This window comes from Mastigoproctus giganteus, chromosome 14 (assembly GCF_048544385.1).
Source record: "Mastigoproctus giganteus isolate SK-2022 chromosome 14, ASM4854438v1, whole genome shotgun sequence".
In the NCBI taxonomy this organism is placed as follows: domain Eukaryota; kingdom Metazoa; phylum Arthropoda; class Arachnida; order Uropygi; family Thelyphonidae; genus Mastigoproctus; species Mastigoproctus giganteus.
Window position 1 is genome coordinate 55,521,589 of NC_143588.1, and position 18,455 is coordinate 55,540,043.

The following is an 18,455-nucleotide window of genomic DNA, read 5'->3' on the forward strand; positions in this document are numbered from 1 at the left end:
AATGATAGCTTGTCTTCATAGAGAGATAGAAAGGCTGCACAATAACAAACATTACTTGATGCAGCAAAAAAAGTAATGAAACAGAATATCTGAGAAGCACATCTGTAATGCATTTTATCATTCAAGATTCAGTGCAGAAACTACTAGCTGATACTAACAAGGACGACTATCCTTTATCAGAATGGAGTTGCAAAACAAATCACATTAATTTACATCAGTATGATGTATTTGATGACAACAAAATTACATCAGAAACTTTACCAGGTGATGACACTGTTATTGCCAAATGGTTGAGCAAAATGGAGAAGCTGACAATGTAGAACTGAAAATTCCAACTATTAGTAAAGCAGTTCAATCAGCTAAGCTTTTGAATCAATTTTATAAAAACACAGAAGCCAATCATAATTGGCTCCATTTCACAGTTACGATTTAATCGTAACTGTGAAATTTCCCAAATCGTAAATTTTTCCCTAATTTACGATTTGGGAAAAAACTTCTAGTCGAGAAAAAAAAAAAATTTATATATATATATATAGTATGTGCAATGCCCATGAAAGTGAAACGTTTAATGTAACTGGAGTCAGTTACATTAAATAATGCATGATCTTTGAAAATGAAACATTTAATTTAAATGGAGTCAGTTATATTAAATAATGAAAGTGAAATATTATTCAGTGTAAACTGGAGTCACAACTATGTGATTATATATGCATTTTATATCTGTTAATTAAATTTGTACAAATTTCAATGAAATTTTTAAAAAAGTTATCTTCCATTATAATGTTCACTCGGTTATAACATCAAGAATATTGCAGTCTCTTCTATGATACTAAAGCCAAGTTTGACTACATCTGACTGCTTCAGACATTATAAAAATTAAATTAATATTATTTCATCTCGCATTCAGCAAATAACTAATAAATATAAATAAATACCTGTAAAAATATAAGGCCTAAAGTTTTCCTTCATCCTTCCAGCCATAAGTTCCATAATATCCAGTCCATTTTGGGCAACCTTTATAAAATGTTTACTGTTTTAATATACTGCTCTGACAAGTTTACAATATAAATATCATGAATTAAGCTATTCATATATATTTTATGTACTTTTAAATTAATACTAGAGCAACAAGATTAAATAATATTTAGGGATCTGTCAGGTTAGTGAACAGTTTTATTCAATTTCACTAGAACATCAATGACAATTATAACGTGACAAAAAAAAAAAAAAAAAAAGCCAACAGTACAAGAACAGCTAGTCTGAAATGCATCTATTATGTAGCAACATAAGGATAACGGACAGAAACTTAATGTCATATACAAACCAAGAATTAATTTCGCTACAGCATGTGTAATGTTTTTAGAGAGGATGAATAAGTTAGGAAGGCACAGGAATCATGCTTCTTATGAAAAGCCAACTGTGCACAACAAAAACATTCCCAGTTTCTAAAGGACAAAGAATATTTTAGACTTCATCAGCACCGACAAACCAGTTAGCAACACAGGACCGAAAGTGCATCAACCCTTAGTGAAAAGTGATCACACAGAAATCTGAGTTCCATGATAAAAAGAGACTATAGTTGTTAAAGGCATAAGCCTTAAATTCAGGAAAGGGGACTTCACCACTTTAAGATGCAATATGGCTCCTATTAACTGGCCAGAGAGCCTATAACCTTTAAAGCAGCAGTCACGGAAGCCACAAACACATGCATACCATTAAGAAAATATAAAACAAGGACACCAAAATAGAAAATAGAGAGAGAAAAAAAAAAAAAAGGTGATATGGAAGAGTTAAAGTGGTGAGGAGTCTGAAGCTAAAAATAGTTATATACTCATCTGTAACAGTGACCAGCTGGATGTGTCTTTCCCCCCTCTTGTAAAAAGAACAACTAGACAGCCTTCCAGAATCAGCCAAAGGGGATGTCTTTGCATGTGTTCGGTGCAAAGAGTGTGGCACTTGAAGTTTTAACTATTATTACGTAATAAAATATTGCTAATGCTTTTGCTTCTATCGTAACCAAACTTGTTTTTTGTTTGATTTTGTATCCAAACAGATGACAGCCGTTCCATCCCTTCCAATTCTTTGTGTCTTAACTTGATCTAATGGATTTTAATCACACTGAGTTGTTTCCTGCTATGAAATTTTTTATTTTCTCTGCATTCTTTCTAATTCTCGGCGTTGCCTCATTTAGGCCTGTAGCAAGTGCAATATCACACGGTCTTTCATTTCGCTCAAAGCGTTTTCACAATTTCATATTTTTTCTCTATCAATAGTGGCGGACTGGCCATAAGCCTTACCGGGGAAACCCCGGTGGGCCGGAGGCCGGTGTGATTTTGGCCATAAACCACTATGGGGCCACTATAAATTTTCCCGGGTAAGAATTTTTGACCCAGTCCGCCTCTGTTTATCGATATTGCTTTTCTTTTTCTCTCTGAATCTGCAGTGTCTTCACCAGGAAGCTTCCTTTTCACACCTTTTAAGTATTTTACTCATTTTTAGGGAATAAAGCACAATTACAAAACGAGGAGGCACGCTTGATACACATACACAAAGCTGCGCACGTGTAGCAACTGAATAAACAACACCGTAAAGGCAGAGCTACACTAACACCTTACAATTCACTAAAGCACATTTCTGGGGGTTACTACCATAAAACAGTTTCCAGTTGCGTTTCTGCTAGTGGAATCTGTTATAAACTGGTAAGCTCGATCTAATTGCATTTGCGATTATACCGATAGCTGGAATTATGTTGGTTTTTACGTTATTATGGTGAAATGTGTTTCCCCTTCACTGATATAAAAACAAATACATTCTCAGAATCTTCTCTTCATTCCTATTGTGTTGCGTTCGGTGGGGTGATTCTGAGTTCAACTGCCATTTCTTGTAAACACAAAGGCGAATCGTGCATGAGCGAATTCAGTTCGTGTTATATAAGATATCATTCCCCTATTTATAAATCGTCTATGATCGAATTTGTGTAGTGTAAACACGTGTTATACGAGGACCGACTGTATAGTTAACCCACAAGTTAAAAATCATGCAATGATTTTTTAAAGGTTTTAGAAGGGTCTAAGGTAGCCCTGTAGTACAACCCTGTTTCATCTATATTAAAAATGTTTTCAGGATTATAAGTGCTTAACACAGTTTGCCAAGGTTTTCAACCAGTTACCAACTGCAGAACCATTGGAATCCTGTTTTTCTCCATGAATTATTTTGTAAACAATATCATGCCTCTCCTTCCATCTTGTCAGCCATCCATCCGTTAATTTAAACTGTTCACATAGTTTTTCAGCAAAATCATTAGATTTTTGAAGAAGAATGCTATTATTGATTGGGGCTGTTGTTTTGGTTTTTAGGAGCATTAGCAACTAAGGCCATATTGCTCCGGGGATATGCGGTGGTCATTCCCTGACCTTTCCACATCCTCCGTATTTGGTGATCACGGGTTCGAACCCCGGTCTAATCGAGAAGAGTGTGCTACGCACTGCTGCTCCTATCCCTGGCTACGGAGGTGCCTTATTGATTGATTGGGGCATTAAATGAGCTGGCCTGTTTGAACCAAATGAACAGAGCTTCCATCTACTGTTTGGCATTAGTATCAGTAATGGCCACATGGTACAAGGAAGCCTACAGCTTATGCCGCACCAGACAAAAATAAAATAAAATAAATATAATAAGAAGAAAATTTTAAAAAATAAGTAAATAATTAATAAGAGAAAAGGAAACTGACAACCTATGCATTTCCCTCTTCCTGTAGGTCCAGCTGAACTTTGAATTTCCACAAACTGTCAGCCTCTACCACCCATATAGGTAACTTATTCCAGTAATTTATAACTAGCTGGCTAAAATAAAACTTTTAGCAATCCAGTCTAAATATCTCCCCCGTAACTTGAAATTATGGCCCCTAGTTCTAGAATCATTTATAACCGTGAAAATATTGTCCTCATCCATTTTACTTATGACTCGCAGAGCCTTAAACATCTCAATCAAATCTCCCATAGTTTCCAAGCTCTGCAACCCACATATTCGAAGTCTTTCCTCATATGGATGCCCTTTTGCCAATCTCACCAGGCGGTTACTAATCTTTCGATCCTTTCCAAAAAGCACAATGTCTTTCTTTAGGTGTCGTCTCCAAACATGAACACAGCATTCCAAGTGTGGTCGAACAATATCCTTATATAATGGGATTATGACGTCCTTATCTCTACCAGCAATTGTTCGATAAATCATCGATAGGACACCATGGGATATTTTCCTTCGTGCTTCCTTTTCAAATCACATTAATGTTTAATGTGTGAAGTGATTTTAATAATTTTGATAAAGATGACTTAGGCACTCCTAATTTTACTACTGCTTCCCATATCCAGGCCACTCCTATGAGAAGCTACAGGTGAAAACCTGACTAGTCCTTAAGTTTTGCACACCAGTTAGTTAGAGAATTACCTAAAAGGCTTCTGCAGACAACTCAAACAACATTCACAACTAAAGGGAGTGTCCCACTTTCCTCTATTGTTAATAATTTCATTATTTGAATGGAAGCTGCAAATGGTTTAGAATAACATTTTAAGGCTTGTAAAGTTTCACATCAAAACTTGGTTATTGTGTTTTCTAACGTGTTGATTAAAATATTTTTTAAATCAAAATATTTACATATTTTTACACTGTTTTATGTAATCAACCTTTATGCACATGTAATCAAGGAACTGTCAAAGAATTTGCAACATTATGCTAGTTCTTAAAAAAAAACAAACTATCACAGAGTATATTGTGTGCTCTAAACAGTTATCATTGCTTTATTTGAAATATGTGGAATGAAGATGAAACAAAGTAGAATCAAACCCAATAAGTGAAGATTTCAAAATGTTTAAAATAAAAGAGGAAAAAGAAAAGAGAAAAGTTATAATAATACTACAAAATATCAGATGATGCCATGAAAATTTTACATGCAATGGTAGACACGATATGTTGTGTTCAGTTCATAAATGGTGTCTTTCGAATGAATTTCAAAAACCATCAGACTGCTGAACTGTTTTGATACTATCTGATGCCTTTCAAAATCCAACATAGTATCAAATTGTTTTTTAGATTTTTGGTACCAGTTCATACTGTGCTTATTGCTTGCTATGTGTACATATGGATTTTTTTTTTTTTTTTTTAATGAAAACCTCAAACACGAGAGGTACTAAAACCTATAGTACGTAGTAACCACGCATGGGTTGGAGATTGGGAAGATAAAAGAAAACATTTTTTAACATTAGACTAACTTCTGTAGACTGCAATTTTCAGGAAATACGTATGAAGGAAGGTTGTTCCAGAAAACAGCAGTTGAATGAATAAACGAGGAAGATGAAAAGTTTGTTCTGTGAGTTTCAAGTTAGATATTAAAAGGATGTTGACTGGTTGCAGCACGTGTTCGGACTGCTTTCGAAAAGAGAGCAGGAATTATAGAAGCCAATTCAGAAGAACAGTGCCCATGGAAGTATTTATAGAAAAGGCATGCAGCAGAAACAAAGAGTGGAGAGAGAGTGTTAGAGTTGAGTCATTAATTAACCTAACTGCCCTCTTCTGAATGGAATCAAGAAACCTGAGAGGTTTTGGCACACCACTCCAGATGTGGAAACAATATTCCATGGTAGGGCAGACCTGAGATTTGCACAGAGTGAATAGCTGTTTGGAAGGAAAGTAAATGCCAAGAGTCAAAGAGAAAACCCAGTTTTTTAGATGCAGAGTAAGCAATAATTGTAATGTGCTTAGGCCAAGAAAGATTAGAAGTCAGGGTAATCTCCAATAGAGATATATGATCTTCCCTCAAAATCTGAGTGTCATCTTTGAGGACACTCCGATTTTGAGGGAAGATCATATATAAGCATAGAAGCATAAGAATCCTTATCACTCACCAACATGGAGATCAGAATTTAAGTAATTGGTGGTGGATATTTGAGAAGTTGAAGCTGTTTGAGCAAGGCAAGGTTTCACAAACTGGAAGGTGGAATGCAATGTGCTATCATCAGGAAACTATGGAAGAAGGTCAATGGAAGAAGGTCATTAATATACAAGAGGAAAAGAGTGGGAGAAAAAAATCTGAACTTTGGGGAACACCGGCATTAGTGGAGAAATTAAAAGACAGACAGTAGTCAGAGAGAAAAGTGGATACCCTATTACAAAAAACAGTTGGCAACCATAAGATGGAAGCTTATTTAGAAGACCTTTATGCCAAACACAATCAAAAGCCTTTGAAATGTCAAGAGCAACTGCTAGAGTTTCACAAAAATTTTCCACTGAATTTGTCCATAAATGGGTAACAAAAGCCAGAATATCACCAGTGGACTGACATTTACTGAATCCATACTGGCAATCATTGATCAGATTGAAGGTGTCTAGATAGTTTAAGAGTTGGCAGTTAATTGTTTTCTCCGTTACTTTAGAAAGAGTACAGGTGATTGCAATGGGACGATAATTGGATGGGAGGAAGGGATTTGTCACCCTTTTTAGGAACTGGCTAGTTATAAGCAAATGTCCAAGCAGAAATAAAAACATCTTTGGAATAAGAAAGTGAAAAAAAGGCAACAGAACAGGAGTAATTTCAGGAGCAGAGGTTTTGAGAACAAGTGGAGAAATACCATCAGGACTTGGAGCTTTCTTAGCATCACGATTGTTCAAAATTCTTCTCACATTGTTTTGACGAAAAAGCACAGGAAGCATTGAAGGGAAAGTACTGGGAATGGTGTGGGGGGGGGGGGGGGGTGATTTGCAAATATCATTAATACACCAGTTGGAAGAAAAATAGGATGCTAGTAGGTCAGCTTTATCCTTGGCTGAAGTGGTGATAGAACCATCTGGTTTAGAAAGAGGTCGAAACAGAAGTAGGCAAAAGTTGCTGCCAGTAGCTTTGCCAAGAGACCAAAATGCTCAGCTACCATTTGGACAAGAAGCAAGTTTTCTACTCTTAGTCCATGCGAAATCTAGTTTGGACTGATTAATAACTGCTTTACAATTGTTGCAAGCTTTGGTGTAGGCAGAAAATGAACCTGGAGATTTGGATACAAGCCAATTATGATATGCAACATTCTACTCTTGAACAGCCTTAGCACATTTTTTAGAAAACCAAGGTTTAGATAAATGACAAGATTTTAAAGTGGAGTGTGAAATAAAGGATTCCATCCCTACAAGAATAATTTCAGACAATCTGAGCAAACGCTGACAGAAGTTTGGAAACAGTAATCCAATCAAGGAAAAGAAATCACACAAGTCATCCCATTTTGCATTCTTGTAATATCAAACTACAGAGGGTGGGAATGGCCTTGAGAGAAAGGCACCACTGGAGAAGAGACCATCACCAAGTTGTGGTCTGAAGTGTCTAGAGGACCACTCACCTCGAATGTGTACTTAGAAGGGTTGTTTGTGATAAAAAAAGATCCAGTGTTGGCTGTGTGATGAGAATTGTCCGGTACGTAAATGAACAATCTGTGCGAGGTCATTAGTAATTGCAAAAGCCTCAGAATCTCCACCAGCTGTGTCTGTATGATGAGAAAATGGAAGCCAGCTGGAGTTGTGAACATTAAAATCACAAAAAAAAATTACCTCACTGTTAAGGAAGTTGGACTGGAGAAAGTCAAGTTTAAAGAGAGAAAGTCAAAGATTTCCAAGTGATTAGTTGAGTTGGAAGAACGACAGAGGCAACAGATGAATTTTACAGAATGTAGTAGAGATTTTAAGCCAGAGAAGATCGAAGAGGAGACTCCAAATTACTAAGTCTATGACAGGGAATATCACACAACGGACATATGCACAAGTACCACCTTTGAAGCGAAAGGAATCATACAACAAATAATTCAGACAACTGAGATGAGCAGTGGTTGGGTCAACTGATAACTGAGATTTTGACAGAAAAAGTAAGTGAGGTCTGGCAGACTGTACGCAGAAATGGGCATAATTGAGACTAGAAATGAGACCACATATATTTGTGTAATGCAGTGTTTCCCAAACTTTTTTTAGTCACAGAACATTTTTCTTCTCACATATTCACAGAACACTTAAGAAACACAAGTTTAGCAGGAGCCAAAGAACTGTTTGTTAATATTTTATTACATATGATGCACTGTGCATCAGGTGCATCTTTATTTCCAACACATGTAAAGGCAAAATTCAAATAACTGTCATTATACTTTCGTTTTGGTTTTTATTATTTGGTTCCTGCTTTTTTCACTTTGGATTTTTGGGGAATAAAAGGCTGCATTTGTTTATCCTCACTTCGAAGTGTGACAATATTGTGTTCATTATCATAGACCACAGTTGCACTGTTAGAGGTACTTTGCTTCTCGTTTTAAAGTTCCTTTTTTCAACCACATTTTAATAATAATATTTTGAAATACTAATAATTATCAAAAAAAATTTATACAAAGAAGTGAGTTTAGGTATAATATTGGTCACTTCCTCCTCTCCTTCAACCAGTGTACTCTGTGCTAAATTGCTTACAAATGGCATACTAGGTCACCACATTGCTACTTTTTCGTAGGCGTCATTACCTCTAAACATACTTCTTTATGCAAAGCCCACCAAAATAAAGTGTTCTGCAATCTATTTGATTTTTAGTCTATGCCAGTATATTAATAACTGAAAAAAAATACTAAATATTATAATGATACAAAAATGGTGTATGCTACATATATGCAAAATTTATTTATTATTTTTTTAATTATTAATTGCGATTTTTCATGGAACACTTGTTCACATCTCACGGAACACGGTTTGGGAAATGCTGGTGTAATGAATGAGGAAGTGTTTGGAAGGTTTAGATCTTTTTGCAGATAAGTTTGCTCTATTAGTTTGACAATTCATGGTGTATTCAGTAGTAAGAAAAGGTGGGGAGGGGTGATATGCTGTATGAAGTAATAATTTTTGGATACGGCATACACATGGTAAGAATATCCTTGACATAACGTGGCCTCGACAATGACACCCCCCCAACATACACACTACTTAGACTCCCTCCAGTCACTATCTGGCAGAGTAGAGGCAGTGAGATTATATGCTAGATGATTCTGAAGCCTCCTAGAGAATTACCAATATGTTCGGTATGGTGTACTAACTAGCAGCCGGCCTGTGACACCGTATTAGAGCTGTACCCTCTAAATGTAAGGAACATTTGATCTTGCCATGATGTCCATCATAACCTTGAAAGACATCAATCAGACTGCATGATGGAAGAGATTGGGAAGGGTTTACCAGAGCTTTGCTCTGGAGACTAAACGTGGATTTCACTACTTCAAACCTCCAATAAGCAAAGTGGTGGTATTGCACCAGTTGATGAGAGTCATCTACCACCTAGTATATGTAGTGTTTGTGTGTGTGCGTACACATAAGTGTCCATATAGGCTGACATACTCAACACAATTGGATATTTGAAGCATAAAATCATAGTACCTAAAATAAAATTCCATATTTTAACTACTGTTAAAAAGGCATGCATAGTTCATTACTCCCAAGAATGTATCAAGCTCATTAATGTATTGCAAATACTAAGGCGCATTTAGGGCTAGAGCCTCAAGCTGCGAACAAATTTAGACTATGTATATAAAGTGCTTAGCATCATAATACACAGCCATTTCTGAATAAACAGAAAATTTTTAAGGTGGCATCGTTTTAGGTTATATCTCATATTGTGAATGCCTTCACAACGAGTTGCCATGATATTGCACTACTTCGAATAAGTAACGCTTCACCTAAGGAGAAGACTAATGTTACTTATTCTCAGATAGGTACCACCACCCAGACAGCACTGTTTCAGGGCTATTTGGCCCTTCGTCAGTGAGTGGGTAGGTACCCAAGTGATGCAATGATGGCAAAAACAGTTATGAAGTATAACTCCACAATATGAGAGATGCCTGATGGTGTATGATGTATTTAGACTAAGACGCATTTAGGGCTAGAGCCTCAAGCTGCGAACAAATTTAGACTATGTATATAAAGTGCTTAGCATCATAATACACAGCCATTTCTGAATAAACAGAAAATTTTTAAGGTGGCATCGTTTTAGGTTATATCTCATATTGTGAATGCCTTCACAACGAGTTGCCATGATATTGCACTACTTCGAATAAGTAACGCTTCACCTAAGGAGAAGACTAATGTTACTTATTCTCAGATAGGTACCACCACCCAGACAGCACTGTTTCAGGGCTATTTGGCCCTTCGTCAGTGAGTGGGTAGGTACCCAAGTGATGCAATGATGGCAAAAACAGTTATGAAGTATAACTCCACAATATGAGAGATGCCTGATGGTGTATGATGTATTTAGACTAAGGCGCATTTAGGGCTAGAGCCTCAAGCTGCAAACAAATTTAGACTATGTATATAAAGTGCTTAGCATCATAATACACAGCCATTTCTGAATAAACAGAAAATTTTTAAGGTGGCATCGTTTTAGGTTATATCTCATATTGTGAATGCCTTCACAACGAGTTGCCATGATATTGCACTACTTCGAATAAGTAACGCTTCACCTAAGGAGAAGACTAATGTTACTTATTCTCAGATAGGTACCACCACCCAGACAGCACTGTTTCAGGGCTATTTGGCCCTTCGTCAGTGAGTGGGTAGGTACCCAAGTGATGCAATGATGGCAAAAACAGTTATGAAGTATAACTCCATAAAAAAGTATAAAAGCAATATCATGGCAACTCGTTGTGAAGGCATTCACAATATGAGATATAACCTAAAACGATGCCACCTTAAAAATTTTCTGTTTATTCAGAAATGGCTGTGTATTATGATGCTAAGCACTTTATATACATAGTCTAAATTTGTTCGCAGCTTGAGGCTCTAGCCCTAAATGCGCCTTAGTCTAAATACATCATACACCATCAGGCATCTCTCATATTGTGGAGTTATACTTCATAACTGTTTTTGCCATCATTGCATCACTTGGGTACCTACCCACTCACTGACGAAGGGCCAAATAGCCCTGAAACAGTGCTGTCTGGGTGGTGGTACCTATCTGAGAATAAGTAACATTAGTCTTCTCCTTAGGTGAAGCGTTACTTATTCGAAGTAGTGCAATATCATGGCAACTCGTTGTGAAGGCATTCACAATATGAGATATAACCTAAAACGATGCCACCTTAAAAATTTTCTGTTTATTCAGAAATGGCTGTGTATTATGATGCTAAGCACTTTATATACATAGTCTAAATTTGTTCGCAGCTTGAGGCTCTAGCCCTAAATGCGCCTTAGTCTAAATACATCATACACCATCAGGCATCTCTCATATTGTGGAGTTATACTTCATAACTGTTTTTGCCATCATTGCATCACTTGGGTACCTACCCACTCACTGACGAAGGGCCAAATAGCCCTGAAACAGTGCTGTCTGGGTGGTGGTACCTATCTGAGAATAAGTAACATTAGTCTTCTCCTTAGGTGAAGCGTTACTTATTCGAAGTAGTGCAATATCATGGCAACTCGTTGTGAAGGCATTCACAATATGAGATATAACCTAAAACGATGCCACCTTAAAAATTTTCTGTTTATTCAGAAATGGCTGTGTATTATGATGCTAAGCACTTTATATACATAGTGTATTGCAAATATTACTTACTTTGAAGTTGCTGTGACTTAACCATAGAGCTATAGTATCAATAAAGTAAGAAAGTTCATCAACTTCTACTGTATTGGTTGGATCTTCTAAGAACTGGATTATATCAGTTCCAAGCTGAATACGCTTCTTTATATCTTGAATATTCAACCGAGAAATGAATTCCTGAATACTAGCCGCCATTGCATAAGATGGACTAAATTGTCTCCCAACTTTAAGTGCCAATAACAATGTTAACACAGCTTTGTCATAACACACACATTTCTGAAATAAAAAATTAAAATCAATTTTCATCAACGAATTTTTTTCAGTTTCTCAGAATAAACAAGAAAGATACAAATTTTTACTAAGAAAAATCTTATGGTATGCAGTACACATGGGTTTCTTTCATCTGAATACAATACCACGAAGAAAAGGCAACAGTATCTAGCTACTGAATTATTTGATTCTAATAACTGAGAATTATTGAAAGAATCGTCCAACAACAATAATGTGATATATATTAATTCTGGCCTACACCAATCAAACTGCATTTAAAAACTCTTAATACTAACTTAAATTACATATATAAATCAAATGAAAATACTTTATGATTAAAATTTTAAAATGCAATTATATAAAATAAAATATATTAGATAAAAATTATAAAAAACTCTGTACAATTAAAAGGTTTACACAGTGAGAATATAAATTTATATTCTCACTATATGAGGTTTGATCAGAATGCCCAGGGATGAACTCATATTTGGGAAATGAAGCTTACTACTAATTTTTCAGATCAATCTCCTTTGTAGTCTCCTGGATACTATAAACACCAATTCCAGTGCTTCTGCAACTTCTGAAACCCTTCCTGATAGGGGTTCTTTTGGAATTGCAAATACTTCCTGTCTTGCATTCTAAATAATTTTCCCAGTCATTGCAAATCTGTGAACTTACAAGGATGCTTTAATCCAGTGATTTTCTATCCCTCACACATGCACACTATATTAATGGGACCAGAGTTACCCCATTTAAAAACCTTAAAAACAAGCAAGAAATAATTCAGAATTGTTCATTTTCTGACGTCACCTTTATTTACAATGTTTTCTGAACACAACTATGAAATTTATTTTTTTTATACAAATCCAATTTTTTATATTAATAACATATATTTTTAATTATTTTTTGAAAATAAAATACCTCTGTTCTGTTATTTATCCTCCCTTATTTGGAAAACTGAATATCATCTCCCTTATTATCTTCAATTGACAGCAAGCAAAATGTCTAACAAAAATCCCTTACACTTCAGCAATTGCCCACCACAGACTTTCTTGATGCAAAGGTTAAAATTAACTGCTTGAGGTGCTGCCATGAAGTGTTAAGAGCATACACTTCAATAACTGTACAGGAGATGCATGCTAATTTTAAATTCATGTTTTTCACAGCATGTGCATATAATTACTGAGTCACTTGATCATTTTTTTACTGTTTGTGTGATAATTAACAAAGGCTTCTGGAATTCTCAATGGCAAAATCAAAGAAAACACTTTCATTAAAAGGTACTGAAAATTTCAGCTGTGGGGACCAAGTAGACAGAGTACAACATTGTTAAAGGTCATGTGAGGGTTTGGAAGACATTGTGCACCCACCTCAGGGTGCACAATATCTTCCAAATGTACTTGTGGAGGTGAGGAATTAAATAGATCTAAATCCAGTAAGTACGGCAGATGGAGAACTCCTGTTTCTGGATCATAGTCATACATCCATGATTCATCACCAGTAATGATAAAAGAAAAAGCATGGATCAGCAGGAGAAGATGAAGGTCCTGATGCACGAGAATGTGCCATTCTGTGATCTCTGTGATTTAAAGCCCAAAATTAGTTGAAACATGTAACATTCCCAAATCTTAATGTCGAAGTTTGCAGATGACACGAAGGTTGACAGGGTTGTTAATGACAGTAATGGCAGTGTGCTACTGCAACAGGATCTAGATAATTTGGGCAGATGGGCTAAGAAGTGGCAACTGAAGTTTAACCTTGACAAATGCAAAGTACTGCATATGGGTAGAAGTAACCCCAGAGAAACGTACCAACTGTGTGGTACTACACTTAAGGTGGTAGTAAATGAAAAAGACCTGGGAGTAATTGTGCAGTCAGATATGAAGTTTTCTGAGCAATGTAGACAGGCTGCTAGGGCAGGTCATGGGGTTTTGTCAATGATATATAGGAATTTTGCTAGCAGGGAAAAGGAGGTGATTGTCCCTCTGTATAAGGCAATGGTCAGGCCACGCCTTGAGTACTGCGTACAGGTCTGGAGGCCTCATTTTAGGAAGGATGTAGATTTGCTTGAGCGTGTACAGAGAAGAGCAACACGATTGGTGAGGGGAATGAAGGGATCCTCTTACCAAGAGAGGCTTAAGTTCTGCAAATTGCAGTGGCTGGAGACTAGGCACCTGCGCGGTGATCTGATTGAGGTCTATAAGGCCTTGAATGGGTTGAGCACGCTGAATTCTGATGGGATCCTCCCACTTGTTCAGAATACGAACCTACGGGGACATAAGTTCAAATTAAGAAAGGATAGATGTAGAATAGATGTGCGGAAATTTGCCTTTAGCCAGCGGGTGGTTAATTGCTGGAACAAACTTCCATCTGTCGTTGTGGAAGTTGATAGGTTAAATAAATTTAAGGAGGAACTGGACAGGCAATTGGAGGGTATGGTGTGATTTTTTTTTTTTTTTTTGTGGCTGGTGCTGCATAAGCTCCTACACTTGCTTTCTTGCATCAAGTGCCACTACTACTACTACTATCTTGTGTTAAATTGAATGAAGCGTTCCACAAGAAATATCAATGTCATGAGTAACTTCACAGGTAGTTAAACGTCGAGCACTCCTAAACAGATCACAAACATGAGCAACTAAAGCATTGGTTTTTGAAGATGAAGGGCAGCCAGAACAAGGATCATTTTCAATGGACAAGTCACCCTCTTTAAACTTTGAGACTACAAATTTCTTCAAATTATACATAACACCATCTTTAAAAGCTTTCACAAATTTTAAAATTATGTATTTCTGTTGCACTTTTCCCTAATTTGAAACAAGATTTGATAGAAATTTGTTGCTCATCAAAATCACACATTTCAAAATGCAACTAAACAAAAATAAAACATCTTCTATTTAACATGCACTAAGGTGATTCACGCACATTACTAAATCTACATGAGCAGATAAACATTTTGTGACAAGTTGCAACAAGCTCACAGAATTCCAGTTGTTAAACTTACTAAAAGAAAAGTTTTCGCAAAATGTTAAAACGGTTACTGCCAACTACAAGTTTAAGTGCACTAATCTGACATTTGGATACCACAAGTGATGTGGTATTATGTTACATGTGTTGGATCAATGTTTGATTTAAAAAAAAAATTGTAAACTTGTTTTTGTTGCAAATATTAGCAATCTGGTCATTAATATTTCCAATTCAAGCACCTATTCCAAAAAAATAATTACAAATGTCAAATGATCAGAAACTTCAAAAATGTCATCAGAAATGTCAAATGATCAGAAACTTCAAATGATCTCTGGTACATAATTTTTCAACTAGAACAGAGGCAGGAATGCCTACTTTCTCTATTCATGTAAATGATTGTTATTATTTGTTCTTTTCACCTCAAAATATACTATCTGAAATAGATGCTTACAATGCTGAATTCATCAACTGCTAATTTTCCCCAACTTTAATAACAGAATTTTGATACTATTAAACCAGGCAGATTAATTTAATAATTAAAATATATTGTACAAAAAATATAAAATATATTCATTCACAACAAAAAATACAGTATAAGAGATGGATACAGCATGTACAGCATGTCTCCGAGTAGTACCCCACACTGGTAGATTATATTTCCTAATTCAGCAGGCAGCACAGAAAAGGAGTAACCAAGTATAATCAGACAACTGACAAACAATGGCCAGGAAAATAAAATAACAAAAATAAAACAAATAGCATCATTATGTTTCATTTAAACACAGGTTTTAACAAATCATATATTTACATAATGAAGTACTGGATAATATACAGTAGAAGCTATACTGAATAATATACAGTAGAACCCAGATAAGAAGTTTTCCAAGGTACTGGAGGTTTAGAACTTCTTACAAGGGGTACAATTTTTTTCAGCCTGGACTGTACTTGTTAACAGGAGAGACTGCTTCTACAGGAATGGGATACACTTAAATAGAAAGGGTGCAAGAATATTTGCTGATACTATCGAGGCAGTGTTAGGTGGGTCGGAAAACTGCTAGCTTGGGGGGGATACAAGGACTAATAGATTAACAGTAGCCACTGGCAGAGGTGAAAGTGATTCTTGCACTGCTTCTATTGGAATCAGCAGAAGCCTGAAAAACAAGATGCAGGATATTTCAGAGACTACTGGGTACAGGTCATTGCAGTACAAGTAAACACATGGGTTGTGTTAGGGTAGCTAAGAATAGAAACAGGTGCATGTATACTTGGGTGTACACCAATGCTAGGAGTTTAGTAAATAAATTTGATGTATTGCTCAAAACATCAAAGGCAGATATTGTTGGGATATAAGAGACGTGGCGTCACACAGATATAAGGAATGCAGAACTGGAATTTGGGGACTACAATGTCTACAGAAAGGATAGACAGGATAGGAAGGGAGGAGGGGTTATGCTATTAGTTAAGAAACACATAAAATCCAAGGAAGTGAAGCCAGTCAACATCGCTGGACAGTGCAGTGTCGAGTCAGTTTGGTGTGACATAAGCATTGGGAGATCAAAATTGAGAGTAGGAGTGTGATATAGGCCTAATGACTCTGATGAGTATAATAAGAAACTGTACAGGGAAATAGAGTAGGCCAGTACATCAGAGAGTCTTATAATGGGGGATTTTAATTTCCCAGATATTGACTGGAATTTGGGGGCTGGTCACTCACACACTAGCAAGGCTTTTGTGGATTTATTGGATGATTGTTTTCTACATCATCACATTCGGGAAGCAACTAGAGGGAGTAATACTCTTGATTTGATTATCAGTAGTGATTCTTCATGCATTAAGAATCTGCAGATAAAGGAACCACTAAGTGGCAGTGATCACAGTGTGCTGAAGTGGGATTTACTCAAAGAGGTAACTACCATTAGGGGTAAAGGGAAGGGTTATTGCTTTCGTAAAGGCGACCATGATGGTCTGAGATAGTATTTAAATTCTATACACTGGGACCAACTGATGATGTTACCAACAGCAAATTCAAAATGGGTAGCATACCATTACAATAAGACACAGCAACAATCCACTAAGCAATTCAGAACAGTTCAAAACCATTAGAATGTAATGGGAAATGCTTCATGTGGTCGACGATATCCAATTATAGATATCAATGAAAACAATTGCAATATGTCACTTACATTATAACAAAATGTTTATACTAAAACGGTTTTAGAGCTGAAAGCCTCAGAGTACGGAAAATTCATTAATCAAACAAGTTAGTGCAAAGCATCATTTTAGTTCGTAGTAAATCACAGAAGTAAGTGAAATGGTATCATTTTTGTTAGATCTCATATTGTAAATACCTTCACAACGAGTTGCCCTAATATTGCACCAACTCAAAAAAGAAACTTTTAGCCAGTAGAGAAGATCATGTTACTTATTCTTGGCAGATACCACCACCACCACCACCACCAAGGAGAGGTAATGGTATCCGCCAAGAATAAGTGGTGATGGCACAGTATCCACAGCTGGGTTTTATCCTTCACAATGAGTTGCCCTGATATTGCACTACTTCAAATAATCAATGATTCGCCAGTGGAGAAGACTAATGTTACTCATTCTTGGTGGAAACCACCACCCACGATTGGGGTGGTGATAATTTTTTTTTTTTTATTATAAGAATTTCTATATTTAAAAAACATTAAGTGGGAAAACGTCATTATAATAATATACTGTGTATTCTTTATCACATTACTTCTTATGCAGGAAACATTTTTACCCAGGAAACTTCTTACACAAGAAAATAATACATTACAATTAGGGTTTGCATAAAACCGAGAAATTTCAAAACCGATTTTAACCGAAGTTTACTCTTAAAACCAGTTTTAAAACCGATTTTCTCAGACTTAGGGAAAATAATTAAAAGCTTATAACACAGGTATTTATTTTATCTTGGGTAGATTGTACAAATCGTAATCAAATCTTTTAAACAAAGTCTATCACCTCTTATAGTAAAAAAAAATAAAATTAAAATGCTCCAAAAAAGTAACCAGCTTCAGATTATACAAAATTACAAATTGTATTCAATTCCTTTGAATAAAAACTATCTTCTCGTATAGTAAACAAAAAAATAATAATCCCTATAATAATAAATAAATAAAAATAATGTGAAAAAAAAAAACAGCTTGGGGAAATTACTTTACTATTTATTGCTCAGCTTTTTTCTGAAAATGATCCTTTAAAAAGCATAGTATATTAAGCATTTTTCCTGATAGACTTGACCTTATTTTTGTGTTAAAGAGACCAGTGATCGAAAACACTCTCTCAGATTGGATACTTGGTTTAATGGTCAGCAGTGCTCTATAAACTTTCTCCAGCTTTCCACTTCTACTGCGAGTTGCCTCCAAAATTTTAAATTCTTTGCTGATTTCCAATTCACTCGGATATTTTGAAGGCTCTTGAGTTCCTAATCTCTTTATTACACTATCATACTCTCGCATGAGTAACCCTAGCTCAACAGTAACCCTAGATCAACGTATCAACTCTGTGGTACTACGCTGACAGTGGTAGAGAATGAAAAGGACCTGGGGGTAATTGTGCAGGCAGATATGAAGCTCTCTGAGCAGTGCAGACGAACTGCAAGAGTAGCTCATGG

The 18,455-nt window shown here is 36.0% G+C and overlaps 1 protein-coding gene across 1 annotated transcript in view; it reads right to left on the minus strand.

Annotated features, from left to right (window-relative positions):
• chb (CLIP-associating protein) overlaps positions 1 to 18,455 on the minus strand; it is a 1,004,436-nt gene that overhangs the window by 928,525 nt on the left and 57,456 nt on the right. The window contains exons 2-3 of the mRNA XM_090388867.1: positions 11,597 to 11,857; positions 936 to 1,014 (exon numbers count right to left, since the gene is read on the minus strand). Coding sequence (XP_090244993.1) covers positions 936 to 1,014; positions 11,597 to 11,776 — 259 coding nt within the window. The 5' untranslated portion in view covers positions 11,777 to 11,857. The remainder of the gene's footprint in view (positions 1 to 935; positions 1,015 to 11,596; positions 11,858 to 18,455) is intronic.